General features: G+C 40.7%; 1 protein-coding gene across 2 annotated transcripts in view; it reads left to right on the top strand.

Annotated features, from left to right (window-relative positions):
• Window positions 1-14903, top strand: part of greb1l (GREB1 like retinoic acid receptor coactivator) — a 47523-nt gene that overhangs the window by 22946 nt on the left and 9674 nt on the right. For both annotated transcript variants that reach the window (XM_074689337.1, XM_074689338.1), the window contains 16 exons: window positions 3676-3835; window positions 4048-4221; window positions 4378-4554; window positions 4780-4956; window positions 5056-5178; window positions 7235-7357; window positions 9194-9331; window positions 9444-9569; window positions 10019-10156; window positions 10747-10932; window positions 11136-11435; window positions 11536-11664; window positions 11993-12127; window positions 12525-12725; window positions 12873-13053; window positions 13649-13838. In XM_074689337.1, the coding sequence (XP_074545438.1) occupies window positions 3679-3835; window positions 4048-4221; window positions 4378-4554; window positions 4780-4956; window positions 5056-5178; window positions 7235-7357; window positions 9194-9331; window positions 9444-9569; window positions 10019-10156; window positions 10747-10932; window positions 11136-11435; window positions 11536-11664; window positions 11993-12127; window positions 12525-12725; window positions 12873-13053; window positions 13649-13838 (2655 nt within the window). In that variant the 5' untranslated portion in view covers window positions 3676-3678. The remainder of the gene's footprint in view (window positions 1-3675; window positions 3836-4047; window positions 4222-4377; window positions 4555-4779; window positions 4957-5055; window positions 5179-7234; window positions 7358-9193; window positions 9332-9443; window positions 9570-10018; window positions 10157-10746; window positions 10933-11135; window positions 11436-11535; window positions 11665-11992; window positions 12128-12524; window positions 12726-12872; window positions 13054-13648; window positions 13839-14903) is intronic.

Genomic DNA, 14903 nt, shown 5'->3' with positions numbered 1-14903 from the left:
CAATCGAACAGGCAGCAGCTACTTAAAAACACCCCCAGGCACTCATCTTTTCTCCCTCCCTTTTTTTAACCATCTCTATCTTTGTTACTCGTCCTCCATTAGTTAGGCAAGAAATACTGTAGCTTCATTCTGTTAAGCTCCTTATCTCTGTGACAGCACAGTCAGGCACTGTTAAGCTTGTCTTTTGTCTGGGCTGCTCAGATTCCTCCTCAGGAAGGTTGTTAGGTAAACATGGGGTCTGGACAAAATGAGATCTGCAAACCTGACTTGATTCCCACCTGGCTCATTATTGACAAAACGAAAGGTTGAAGGTTTGTGTGTGTGACCAGATGACACAGTGTATCTGGTGAATATTGATCCAGTGTCTGACACATTCAGTGTTTGGTTCAAATCAAACATGACAACTAACATACAGATCATGGATTTTTTTTAAATTATATATGTTCTTTATCTGGTTCTTACAGCCACTTTTCAGTTCATCAATTAAATGGGAAGCATGTTTTCAGATTGACCGTTTCCATAAAGATCATAGATTTATATTTTGTACATTTCTGTGAATTTAAGGGCTGAAATGCTCATCAATTATTTACATGAAATACACTTTTTTATTGCTCCAATTCTGGTTTCTAAATCAAGAGTGCTGTTTTTTTTAAATAAACGGTAGAAAATTGGATATCCTCATTTTTTTAATTCTTAAATGTCATTGTAGAAAAATATACATGAAAACTTTCAGACAACTAAGAACCAGGCTTGAATTTTTTGTATAAAAATAAATAAAAAAACAGATAAGAAATAGAGACTGATTCAAACACACACACAGAGGGTGGCAATGTTTTACAACATACCCTTGTCCAGGTATGCAAATAATAAAGATAAGTAAGCATCTGTATTAGTGCTGTAAAAATGTTTTTGTTAAAGGGATGTGTTTCAAGTCAGAGTTGAGTGGTTATTAGCTTTTATTTTAGAATTAAAACTGTATTTGCTGCATTAAAAGTGTCTAAAAAAGATCCAACTTTGTGGATTTGGATTGATATCATTCAATTATTTCCCACAATTTTCTTTAAAAATATCAAACCAATGACTTGAGAAAAATATCTGTGAAATTTATCAAGTATGGAAATTACCTGTCAAATATGCTGCCTGCAAAAACAGCATCTATCTGTATGTAATCAACACAGAGACCCTGCAGTCAAGCGAAATGTAAAAACTTGTTTTTGTAGCATCCCTTAGGCTCAGTTTGCAAGACAAGTGTGAGCTTCTTTGACTCATGACTAAACTCTGAGAAGGTCAAGTTTAGGTCAGTTACACAACCGGCCAATTTCAAAGCTGGGAATAAAACACACACATGTTGTTGTGTCAGGGCTTCAGCAGCTGAGTGAAATCTTTGTCAGACTTGACTGAGGAGTTTGAGCTCTTCCCAAACAGCTCAGGGTTCACACCAGGCCTTCAGTACTGATGACTCACCCTCGTCTTCTGCTTCGGTCAAATGTCGTCCAAGGACAAACATCGAAGCATTCAAGCCAAAGAGGACAGCAGCCAAAACTCCCTTTATTTACTCTCTCAACTTTGCACTCCACAAAGTTGAAAAAGTTTAGTTTTGGAAACAGACAAAGTGAAATGTTATGACAAACTGTGAGTGTGTGTGTGTGTGTGTGTGTGTGTGTGTGTGTGTGTGTGTGTGTGTGTGTGTGTGTGTGTGTGTGGACACCACAATGTAGCTGAGTTTGGCTTTTCACCCCTTCTGGAGCTCTCTCTGTTCACTCTTTTTCCTCCTTCTGTCCTTTTTTCTTTCTCTTTTTGTTTCTTTATTCCTTCCCCTCTGTCTCTTCTTTGAGACTACACGCTAAGCCCTCTGTCCAGCTGCCACCTGCCACAAGAGAGCTGGCCAGCCATCTTCTGGCCCACACAGCCGACCCCGGCAGATGTCCCTGAGTGGACACAGGGGTGGAGGGGCACATGGGGCAGAGCAGGCAGAGTGACATGACAGACAGAAGGAGAAAGAGGCGAAAAATTTGGGCAAAAGCCAATAACTTTGAGTGTGTTTGCTCTGTGAGGTTCTGCTCCTAAATGAAGGACAGATCAGACAAACACATGCAGCAGATATAATAATTTCAGAAAGACCAGATTATTAATTTCAAAGTGGGTTATACAAAAAATTATGATCTTTATCGGTAGATTTGCAGTTTAGTAAATATAATGGAAAAAAATTGAAGCCTCCTCATCAAATAAGCTCAGCCAATTATGAGTTGTGTTGTTCATCAGCCCCAAAAAATCAAGATGGTCTATTCACTACAGACTTTCTGGGTTTTCCTGTTTCTTGTATTTTTGTAAATTAAAAGACGTGATATTATTTGCAGCAACGCTGGCTAAACTAGAATTTGTAATCTGGCAAAGCTCGTTCTTATCGGGGCTGCAAAACTGCAACAACATCATCCTTGTCACTGCATAAGTTTCTGACTACAGATAACAAAATAATTGTAGACAAAACTATTTATTTTTCTCTGCGTGAATCTAAATATCTTGAATTGTTAAAATGTACAAGCTTTAAAGCTCCTGTAAGACTTTGGTTGTGGTGACTTTAGCGCCCCTTGTGGACATCAGGGTACGTCTTCGCTAGTTTTGACCTGAACATGACTAAGGAGTGCTTTCTACAGTGGCGTATTGCATTCACTTGAAAAAGAAATCCTCCTTTTTTTATGACATAACCATCTCATAAAAACAGGAATTTATTTATTTTAGAATTTCCTGTTTTTATAAAATACTATCACGTGAGAACAGGATTTCCTCTGACACTCCGCTGCATGACTGCTTCATGATTAATCCGAGTTGCAAGGTCAATACAGATAAGGTGGGCTTTTTAATGTGTTTTAAAAGTTACATGTTTCAAGTTTCTTTATCGAGATAACGATTAAAGATTTTCAGGAATTCCTTTACTTTTTTAGATTCCTGTTTTTGATGAGACAGTATCTCATAAAAACAAGGAATTCTAAAACAAATAAATAATTTCCTGTTTTTACAAGATAATATCTCATAAAAACAGGAAAATCAAAAATCAATATTGTGAAATATTGATTGTGTATTAAAAAAACAAATGTAAAAATCCTGTGTTTTGAGATAGTTATGTCGTAAAACAGGATGGGTTTTTTTTTTCAAATTAGGGTGAATGCAATACGCCACAGTGGCTTTCTGAAAATGATAATAATAATAATCATCCTGCTGTCTTTTGTCAGTCAAAAAATGTATAAATAGCTGTTTCCTCTTTGTACAGATGATTGGATTTTGTAGATCATGAGTAGGCATCATTTAGTTTCAATTTGTTTCATTTAACAGGCTAAAAAACATTTCTCTTTTGCACTTTATCGTCTTTGCAAAAATGAATACTGAAAGTTCATATTGCATATTTTTCTAATTATTGTAAAATCCCGTCAGTCAAACATCTGCTCTGAAAGGAATCCTAACATCCAGCTCAAAACCCAAAAAGCCTCATTCATTTCTTCTCTTGTGCTTGAAGTGCTCCCATAGACACAAGAGTGTGTGAAACATGACTGAATCTGTGTGAGACACCTGCTCCTTAATTTTGAGTATGCTCTTGTTATTATTCACTGACTTGAGATAAAAGCACCATGGCTGTACTTCCCGTCTCATCTTTCTTCTCTTTCCTTTTTGTTCTCTCAGAAAATGGGGAATTCATACGCCGGGCAGCTGAAGTCTGCTCGATTTGAAGAGGCTCTTCATAACTCCATTGAGGCATCACTGCGCTCCAGCAGTGGAGACCCACAGCCCATCTTCACGCAGCTCTACCTGGACCCCGAACCTTTTCCTGGTAACATGGAAGGTAGGCAGGAAACAATACATATTGATATTATCATGGTGGCACTTTATGTATTACCAGGAATTATGTGTCAAAGCTTTGATTTCCTGTGGAGTAAGCTCAAGGATGCACAGCTTGATCATATCATTTCATTTCAAAAGTCTCAACACCCAACCTGTGTCACATAAACTTTCTTCTGCTGCTGAGATAAATAACTGTTTTAAAATGCTCTTCAGATGTGAAGCCAAAAGCTGATGTCCAATGTGGAGAGCCACCAGGCCACGATCTGATGAACGGACACTCATCCAACGACACGGAGGAGCTGGAGGATGATGATGACTCAGACAGCAGCAGCCCTCCTCTTCCCTACCTACAGACCCCTGCACCTGACGGATGCTGCACATTAGACGGTAAATGCCACTCTAAAAAGCCTTGATTACAGTGCAGAGACACAGAAAAGCAAAACTTTGATTGAGAATGAAATGGAAGTATGGTAAAATCAAATTAGATACCTCTGCTGTCCTGTCATGTTCTTCCTCTGACTGAAAAAAATCCTCTCTCCTCAGGGTTCTGTCAGGCCGGCAAGGACCTCCGACTGGTCTCTATAGCAACAGAACCCATCGACATCCCAGCAGGCTTCGAGTTGGTTGGTGCCAAGTCCCCCGGCGTCCCTGAGCACATCCTCGTGTGTGCCGTGGACCGCCGCTTTCTGCCTGATGAGAACGGGAAAAATGCACTTTTAGGTCAGTGTGTTCCTGCAGTTTGAGGTTAGAGTGAACAGACAGGCAGCATCATTACATTTAGACAGACGGCATCATCGGATCATTTTCAGCCTCTGGCAGAACGAATACTCTCTGTTCCACCTGTGCTGGCTACACACTGACACAAGACTATGTCAGGGAATAATGAGGCAGTAATAATGTCTGTGAAGTCATCTAAAAATTCCTCTCTTGTTGAATCATTTACAGGTTTCTCAGGAAACTGTGTGGGCTGTGGGGAGAAGGGTTTCAGATACTTCACTGAGTTTTCCAACCACATCAACCTGAAGTTATCCACACAGCCCAAGAAGCAGAAGCACTTAAAATACTACCTGGTGAAGAATTCTCAGGGTGCTCTGTGCAAAGGACCCCTCATCTGCTGGAAAGGTCAAGACTCTGTGCCCTACGCTTCTTTCTCACCCTGCAGCAGTTTAGCTTTGATCACCTGGACTAAATGTCATAGTCTTCCTCTCTGTTCCTCCTCAGATTGTAAATCCCGTCAGTTCTCCAGCAGCGTGTCAACGTCCAAACCCAGCTCGTCGTCCTCTCTCAGTGGCAAAGAAAATGGAGGCACCAGCGGACACAGCTCATCTCCCTTTTCCCTCTCAGGTGAGTCTGCACGAACACATCATGCAAGATTCAGCAACTCATGTCCAATTAACTACTTCTACTACTATTAACTACTGAGCAAGATGATAACATTAATATTCAGACTAAAAACTCATTGAAGCATCAGTTTGGAATAACTGGAATAACTCTTGTTGATACACGTTAGGTTTCACCACAGAGTCACTGGGTCTGTTGGTGTTTACTGACAGGTTTATGTTGTTGCCACAGAGACAAGTGTTGGTGGCTAAGCCTTGAAATTTATTCGGTGAGTGTAGCCTGATGCTACACTGCAGTCAGCTGTTTATCAGTCAGTGCACGACGACGGGGAAGCTTTGTGTCTAAGATAATTTAGATAGTGTCCAGTGCTGTAGTTTTTGGGATGTTATTCGCAGAGATTAATGTGTAACATATCGCTATAAAAGTTTCCAGTTTAACATATATTTTAGGCCAAAAGCTGCTCTGATACCACAAAGATGCACCTTTTTTTACTCATCTGCCAAATGTTGTAATAGTTTAGCCTCAGCGTACAATAAAAGAGCCTGAATCATTTCTTTATGTAAAGAAAATTTCATCATCGTATTTAATCGACACATTCTGCTCCTCTTTAAAGAAGACTTTGTAATATCTGACCTCTCACACCAGCAGCATCTGTTCCCTCTCTGACTGAAAAACAGCCCCCGTATTGTCCCTTATTGTATTGATTTGTTCTGATCTGCAGGCTGCTTACTTTACACATTAATGAGTTTGACAGCTGAGCTGGAGGGCTCATTTCTTACATAAACATTGCTTCAGATCACCTGATGGCAACCTTCAGATAGCTTCTGCGCATAATGTAGTCGCTCATACTCGAGCTCAAAAGGTTTGACACTGAATCCCTGTTTCCGTTTCAAAAACCTGTTTGTCCTGAAATGATTCATGAAGAAGAGATTTGCAGCTAGTTTTATGCAGGGAAGGCTGGATGCACACAGCGTGCGTAGTAGCAGATCACACTGTTCATTTCCCTGACTTGAGCATTTTGCTGAAATATATAAAAGATGAGGGTCTGTATTAGATGGTTATAATCTAAATTTTTATGAAGAGCATTAAAAATACAGCATAAAAACACCGTGGGAATGCTTTCCAGGGTCAGTTCTGATTTCTGTTTGAAGACTACCTATTTTTTTAACCATGCTTTTATTTTGAAGGACATTCATTTAGTAAATTAAAAAGTACTTCATTCAAGCTTTAAAAACCTGTCTAATAAGACCAAAAACCAAAACCTGCTTTTACAATTTCAGTTACACTGCAAAAAACTGAAACCTTACCAAGTGTTTTTGTCTTGTGTTCAATAGAAAATGCCTTTTTGGACTAAATGTGAGCCACACTCACAGTCCAGGAAAATGTCTTGGGAAAATGAGAAAAAGTCAAGAGCTAAGTGACTTGTATTGTAAATTTTTCTAGCTTAAGAATTTTTTTTTAGCAAAATTTCCCTTATTTCATTTGCAGATTTTTTTACGTGATTCAAGAAATTCAGACCTTATTTTTGTCTTTAAACAACTTGCAACAAGACATTTTTCTGGACTATTTATTATAAGTGGAATGTGGCTTATATCCAGTACAATAAGACAATTTTTACTTAGAATAAGACACAAACACTTGATAAGAGTTCGTTTTTTTGCCATGTAGAAGACACTTTTTTCCAAAGTGATGTACAACGCTGAGCAGTATGGTGGCGGATGTGGTGGCTCGCTCAAGGTCTTTTTGACTCCAAAAAATAATTAATTCACCAAGCTACTTAACTATATTGATCAAATCACATTAGGCTCAGAAGGATGTAATCCAGTTTGCTCTCGCCTTCCTCTCACCTAAGTGAGCCATGTGTCAGGCTTCATCGGGTAAATTAGGGAAACTTGGTACCCAAACAGAAAGGTGCCTAAAAGCGGAATGAGCAGTTCCAGTTCTGAACCGGTCCACTTAAGAGTTCTGAGCTCACAAAGACAGGTTGACAGTTGTTGGACAAGGTCAAATCATCTAATCTGGTTTTTGGATACTAAATAGTTTTTGTCTTGACCTGCAGATTCTCCACCCACCAGAACAACGCAGACATCATCCGTCTTTTTTGGGAGTCAGGACCTCAGCAGAGACATCAGTTTCCTCAAACCCCTGGTGTCCACGCCTGGAAACAAGACTCTACCAATAGGTGAAGCTCTTCTTCAGTGATTTCCTGTTGATGTGTCAGCTCATTACCTCGCCGTGTTATTTCCTGTCTTCACTCTGCGTCACTGTGGCTACATCACACATTCCTGGATGCCCTGAGGCTTTGACACTGGCCGGAGGGTTGCCTAGCTACAGGTGGTTTTTATTTTATCTGGTTCAACATGAAGTAGATGGGACTGCAGCTGACCATGGAGCCAAGATTAACATCTGCTTGCGAATGCACACACGAGCAAACACACACGTATTTGCACTTGCACATACACACGGATCAATACTGGAGGAAGGAATGCTGTAATGACTTTTTAAGGCCTCGCTATCCATTAGCCCCTTTACAAGGTTGTGATATTGACAGGAAAAGGCTACACATACCAATCAATGTTTTAGCGTATTGCAAACACAGTGAATATGAGATTGGAAAATGGCCAATCTGGTCATTGGCAGGAGCCGTCCATGTATGGGAAATCAATATGCCGCTGTTTAAACTGACTTATTGTAATGTATTGGTCAGGCTGTGCAGGAAGGTTCAGATGAACAGATCTTTAGTGTACAGTTGTTTATGAATAAATCAGGCATGGATCATTTTTAGACAAAATGTAAAATGAAGACAGATGCATCCTTCATGATTTGTTAGATCTTCTACCATATTTTGGAGGGGGGGGCTGAAATGTAGGGCTGGGTATTGTTGATTCGATTTGATTTTATTTCTTTAGGTTGCCATTCAATTCAGTATCAATTTTATATTGATTCAAATACAGCAATTTGTCCATTCAGGAAGACACGTAAATACACAAATTATGAGATTTGTTATTGACCAATTTTAGACATTTATTTTCATGCTCATGTGAACATGTGTGTTAAGTCACCACACATTTTTGAGCAATAAAACAAAACAAACGTCAGACTTAAAAGTTGAAGAAGCTGGCTTAATGCTGCGGCCATAGACTGTATAAAACATGGACGTAGTCTCGCTGACGTCACCCGTCTGTTTCTGAAACAGAGAATGAAGCACATCGGCTATAGCGTCCATATTGGTAGTGGCAAGGGCTTCGCCTACAACCATGGTGCACCTGTTGGTCACGTGACCCTCAGCTGTGCCTCTTATTGGGGGAATTCACAATCTTGATATCTTCTAAACGGCAGAGTAAGAAAAAAATTCAGCCCCCGTACAGTGAGTGCCAGTAGTAAAATTAGCGAACCGGACAAGAGACATTTTTTGAACCAGGCTGTATATAGGTTCATTTCTGCTTTGAAAATGGCTTATTTTGGCTTGGTGTGTATGTGACTACGGCTACTTCCGGAGCCAGCCTCAAGCGAACACTCGAGAAACAGCAGATTTTAGCACTTTCACGTTGTCTCATATTCTAAGACCGGAGGTTGCCGCTTGGCTGCTGCTTGCTTTGGCTGCTAGTTTGTTGTTGTATGGTCTCGTGCAGCCTACATCCATACAACGAGAGTAACACACACAGCGCCCCCCACTGGCCAGGAGGTGAATTCTGAGAATTGGCCAAATCAATATTCAGTTGGGCGGGGAAATATCACAATGCATCGATTCGTCAATATTTTCACCCACCCCTACTGAAATTTCATAAAGGTATGAGGATTGCTTGCTTTGAGGCTTGATAGACATATCACCCAGAAAATGAATACACTGTTGTTTGAAACCATTCTCTTTCCTCTTACCAACTTATCAGCTTCTAACCTATTTTTATAAATTTGTGTCAGCCTATACATGTATATATAATACTCATTAGTAAATGTGTTAGGTTGAAAAATGCATCGTGATAAAGGCTTATGTGTTTGTATGTGTGTGTGTCTTCAGTGCCCACAGCTCTAAGGGTAAACGTGGCAGCGAATGGCCTGAGTGTTGATGGACGTCCTCCCTTACTGAGCCCCTCCCAGGTCTCGTTAGGGCCTCAAGGTCAGGGGTATCGCACTGCTGATCTAGGAGACAGTCCTGGTGAGAAGTTTTTCCCTTTAAAGAAAAATTGAAAAAAAAAAAACACTAAATGAACACCTATCGTATTTTATGCTAATCCCCATTCACTCATCTCTGTTGATTTGACCCTCAGTATCCTCTGCCATGAACTCTGGTCCTCCAAAGAAGCGCCACCGGAGCTGGCATCCCAGCACGTTGGTACCTGTCCCACCAACAGCCGTCCCTGTGCCAGCCATCAGGCCTATAGTTTGCTCTCCAGGTCAGTTCCTGATTCATAAACAACAGATCTATTATGTTTTCTTCCACAGGAGTCAGCGTGAGATGATGATTAAACCTCTAATGTGTTTTCTTTTTGACTCAGTGTGAGTGTGTGCAAGCTTGTGTGTGTGTGAAGCATCGACTGTGTTGTTTTAAAACTCTCTCCACTGGTTTGGGGATGAGTGTGCAATCACTGACGTGGTCTGGTTGTTAGGGATGATTCACCCTGCATCTCCATGGAGATCGAGCTGGGAGTTTGTGGACGAAACAATTTTTGAAAAATTGTCTGACTGAGGAAGATTTCTGAGATATCATGTCATGATGGTTGTACTTAAACACCATCATCATTTCAAATTGTCTGCTCCAGAGCAAATCAGCTACAAATATGACTGAAGTGTTTTCTGGGTAATGTTTTAACGCTAACACCGTGATGCTACCGTGTCCCTCCAGGCTCTGTATTAGGAGTATCCTCTTCTCAGCCGGCAGTAACAGGAGTCATTCAGCCTCAACCTGTCACTGCTGGAGAAACAGTTATTGTTCCTGACAACCTGCTTGGCTCTTCAGGAGTTCGCCCTGTCATCCTTATCGGTACAACTTTGATTACTCTATGTGCTCTTTAAATTAAGTGTATTAATGTTTACTAATGAAAAGTTAAACTGTGTATTTTTCAGGTGATTTAAAGCACTCACTTGTAGCTGCTACACTGCAAAAAACTGAAATCTTATCAAGTGTTTTTGTCTTTTTTTAAGTAAAAGTTGTCTTATTATACTTGATATGAGCCACTTTCAACTTATCAATCCAGAAAAATGTCTTGTTTCAAGTTATCAGAGTACAAAAATGAGGTTTGAATCGCTTGTAACCAGTAAAAAAAATCTGCCAATGGAACAAGACAAAATTGCTTGAAAATTTCCTTGAGACTAGAACAATGTCTTAATACAAGTAACTTTTCTCTTGTTCCATTGGCAGATTTTTTTTTACTGGTTAAGAGCAATTCAGACCTCATTTTTGTCCTTAAATAACTTTAAACAAGACATTTTTCTGGGTTGGTCATGTTAATTTGGCTCATATTGAGTCTAAAAAGGAATTTTCTACTGAAAATAAGACAAAAACACTTGATAAAATTTCAGTTTTTTGCAGTGTAAATCTTTCAGTTTTGACACATTCATGTTTCTTTCCAGGGCACGGCACTTTACCTTATTTCTATGGGAATGTGGGGGACATAGTAGTGAGCCCCCTGCTGGTCAGCTGCTATAAGAGCAGCCAGCTGACAGAGAAAACCCTGGAGACGTTAGGCCTCAACAGCAGCCAGCTTCTCTGTGTGGAGACCATGATCCTGCTCACTTTGCAGTATCTTGCACGCTTAGGTAAGCAGCAAGCACAAACTTTGACATAAGGAGAGCCCCACTCCCTTTGGTTTTCTTCCCTGGATGTTTTATTGTTGCACAAGGTGATGGGGTGAATGCCCCAGCGTTGGTGATGGTGTGTTATTTACACAGACACATCACAGGCAGAATAAAACTGCGTTTTATGTTGCATGTAAACTTAAGTTTTTGATTTCTTTTTGCAGGCTCAGAGCAGATTCCTCTACGAGAGGAGTTAGAGCAGATCGTTCTGAAGGCCATGCTGTGCTGCCCTGGAGGTCCCGCCATCTCCCCAGCCCAGCTACCCTGGTTAGCTCGGCTTGAAGCCAGCGTCTCTGGTGGCAGCGTCCAAGTCGTGGTCACCCACAACTCTTTGGGAGAGGGCATCTCTGAGTCTCTGCGCTCTCTCAGCGAGGGCCCTCACCCTCAGCAGTGCTTGCCCACCTACGTTGTCATCATATGTGCCTCCAAAGTGAGCGGCAATGAGTTCTGCGTGCTTGTTTTGGGTGAGTGCTGCAACCAAAATCATTTTGCCTGATTATTATCTTGGTACTATTAACAATTTTTGCACATTTTAAAGTATTCTTTTTTCTGTGCTGTTCACAGGAAAATACCAAGCGAGGGCTTTAGCTGAAGGCATGCTCACTACCAATGAGTTCCTGAAGGAGATAAGCTATGAACTTATCACAGGGAAAGTCAGCGTCTTGGCTTCTCACTTTAAAACAACGTCACTTGGTGAGTGATGTTCTTGTACCACCAGGTTTTTTAGCCTTTTTATTTTTTTTCTTCTGAAAAAAAGAAAGATTAACTAAATATCTGCCACTTGCATGACATTTACAAGTTCTCTCAGCCAAAAAGAGAAATGTAATGAAAAAGTCGCTAGGTTGTCATCCTCATTTGGATTTTAATTTCACAAACAAAAAGTAGATCATGTTCTTTTACATCAGTCAAAGATGTGTAGTCTAGTTGTGTTTTCATCGTCTGTTCTTTGCACAGCTGTGTATCAGCAGCTCGTCTTCCTGCCTCTGTGTCTGTGTGACGCTTGTATCTGCCTCTCTTTCAGGGGACAATCTGGACAAGCAGCTGGTGCGATACCAGCGCAGACGAAAGGGACAGGTCATCCAGCCCTTCCAGGGCGATGTCACTGACTACATCCACTCCCAGGAGGCTGCCAGCATGTCACCCCCCTCAGGCAGAGGTTAGACTGCTCCCCAACACGCTGGCTGTCTAATCTGACCTGCCAGGGCCGTTTTTATTTACCAGCCAAAACAATCGATAGATCTTCTACAAATACAGCAAATCAATACATTGCTGAGGCCAGTGGTGATTAATCTGCAAATGTCCAAACGTTACTGGAATCCCACTCATGTGGACCTTTATTCCACATATATAAGTCTGACCTCTTAAACTTTTCTCTTTTAATTAATTAAAAATTTTATTTTTAATTGTGTTGTTACACTTATTCCAATTTAAAGCAGCATTCAATACATTTTGAAACTAGATTAAAAAAACTTGATTCTTATTTTGTTTTACTTTTGACTGACAGATTTATTGATGCTCACACATCGTCCCTCTGTCTCTTTATGTTCCTGCAGCAGAGCTGTTCAATAAGGTCTTTCAGATCTATCCAACCCAGCTGAGTGTGGCTCGAAGCCTCCTCTCCCAAGTCTGCTCCATCGCTGACTCAGGGACACAGAATCTGGACTTGGGCCGTTTTTGTAAAGTGGACTTTCTGGTTTTGGTGCCTCCGTCTCACATTCTGGTGCACCAAACGGCACAGCGCATCCGACAATCAGGTTTGTGTCAAATTACAAATTTCAAGGATGCATTTTTCAACCCAGTCTCCAACTCATAATGATGTCATGCAAGGTTGTGGCTACGTGATCATTGTAGCGGTATTTTATTACGTAAATCTTTATGTAATGTGTCGTTGTTTTGGCCAGGAGTGCTCGTGGACCTGGGAATTGAAGACGCCACGTCAGCCCACCAGAAATCTGAAAAGTACGTTGTGCGTCTGGATGCTGACGTGCACACCAAGATGGAGGCCTTCATGAAGAAAGTCAAGCAGAACCCCTACACCCTGTTTGTCCTCATCCACGATAACTCACATGTAGACCTCACAAGGTATGCAGAAACATTGAAGTAACATTGTGAGAACTCACTCTGTTTTTCTCTTCCCATAATCTGAAGCGCTGTGAGAAAAGATGAGTTGTTATGGCTGCAGGTCAAACTTCGTGCTTGTTATTCACTGATTAAAGTGGTGAGATCAGAGCAGCTGCAAAGCCAGTAAAAACAAAAACAGCAGCACTGAGTGTTCGTCACCTTGAAATTAAACAAATGTGGGTTGTAGAGTTGAAGCTTGTAGTATTTTTCTTTGTTGCGGGAGATAAATTCAGTTAGTGAGAAATAACATGCATTCATTTTCTGCTAAATTTTGTGTAGATGTACTTTGACATTTCACAGAGCCATTCAGATGATAGCTGCTGCTTCCAGCTGCCAAGTTCATCTGTCTGGTCCAGATTAACTGCACTTTCACTGCCAGATAAATAGATAAAAAAAATTCAGAGAGGATGTTTTTTCCTGCGAACAACAACAAGTTTGGTAAATGTAAAGACTTCCCTGCATCATGCCGAGTAGCTGAGTTCATGTTTAACTAGCAGCTTTGGTCTGATTTGTCCAGAAATCTAAACAACAAACTGCTTTGTCCCCCTCCCTGCAGTGCTCTGTCAGGCTCTGTGTGCCACGGAGAGCTGCAGGGATTAGCTGACCGGGTTGTGAACTGCCAGGAAGTCCTGGATGCCATGAACCTCCTGGTCCTGCAGGTCAGCTGCTTCCCATACACCCTGCAGACCCACCAGTCCCGCATCAGCATCCATAACGAAGTTCACTGGCCCACCAGTGGAAGTCTGGTGAGTGTGGTTACTGGAAGACCAAAAAGTTCTCAAGAAGGCTGGAAACCATTAAGAAAGTGTGTCTGACACCACTGACTGCTGTGTGTTTGCTTAAAAGCCAGAACACAAAGACCAGTTTGTTTCACCTGAGGATCAGGTGCTCCACCTAGTGGACTCAAACTGCACAATGAACACTTGACCTGAAAGGAGAAAAGGCTTGATTGTTTTGACACAAACTGCAAAAAAACCCAATTTCTTTGAGGAGGAAGAAGGATTTTGATGTAATTTGATGTAATCTGATATGTTTTAGCTTGTATTGTGCATGATCTAAATGAAAAATTCCACTTATGATTCATCATGTTTTACGGGAGTTTCAGGGCTAAAGGAGGCTGTATATACCGTATGGTTATGTAAAAGTCTTTGCACAAGTAAATCTCATTATTATTCTCTGTTTAGTTTAGTTGAGTTGAGTTGAGTTTAGTTTAGTTTAGTTTATTTGTTTAGTTTTGTGGACAGGCCCTTTTAATTGACTATACAGTAAAAGAGGCTGCTCTAGTCTTTACAACCATTTTTTTAGCAGTAGTCACCAGCCAGTTGTCAAATTGGCAGCTTAAAATGTAATCATTAAATTTTCAAACAAGATAAAATAAATTAAATTTTGGTTTTAACAGGGATAGAATATAAGGAAAAGACATCACACACAGTTAAAACAGACTCAAACAAAGCACATGAAAGCAGTTCATGCATTAAGGTCAAGACTGAGACAACAAAGGGTGAAGAATCATAGAGGCCACATTGAAAGCACAGATGAGATGTAACATGGAGGCAGGCATCAGCAATGATTATGTCACATCCGGCACAGAGTTTCCCATTTGACAGGGATCAGTGTGTGCAGCACTTGTAGTTGTCAGTGAGCCATATTTTAAAATGAGAAGTAAAGGTGGGGTATTTGTGTTTGTCTTTGATGGTGTTGGGCAGCAAACCCTGTCAGGGTAAATTCAAAACAACGATGACTAAACATAAAGAATTTTCCTTCCCCCCCAATGTTTTTTTCTTCTTTGGCACAAGAGTAGGATGACCTTT

The sequence above is a fragment of the Halichoeres trimaculatus genome, unplaced genomic scaffold (assembly GCF_033239565.1).
Source record: "Halichoeres trimaculatus isolate MK-OKI-2021-1 unplaced genomic scaffold, fHalTri1.1 fHalTri1_scaffold_15, whole genome shotgun sequence".
NCBI classification, from domain to species: Eukaryota; Metazoa; Chordata; class Actinopteri; order Labriformes; family Labridae; genus Halichoeres; species Halichoeres trimaculatus.
Note: the sequence above shows the minus strand (reverse complement) of the source record. Positions and strands in the feature narration are given on the sequence as shown.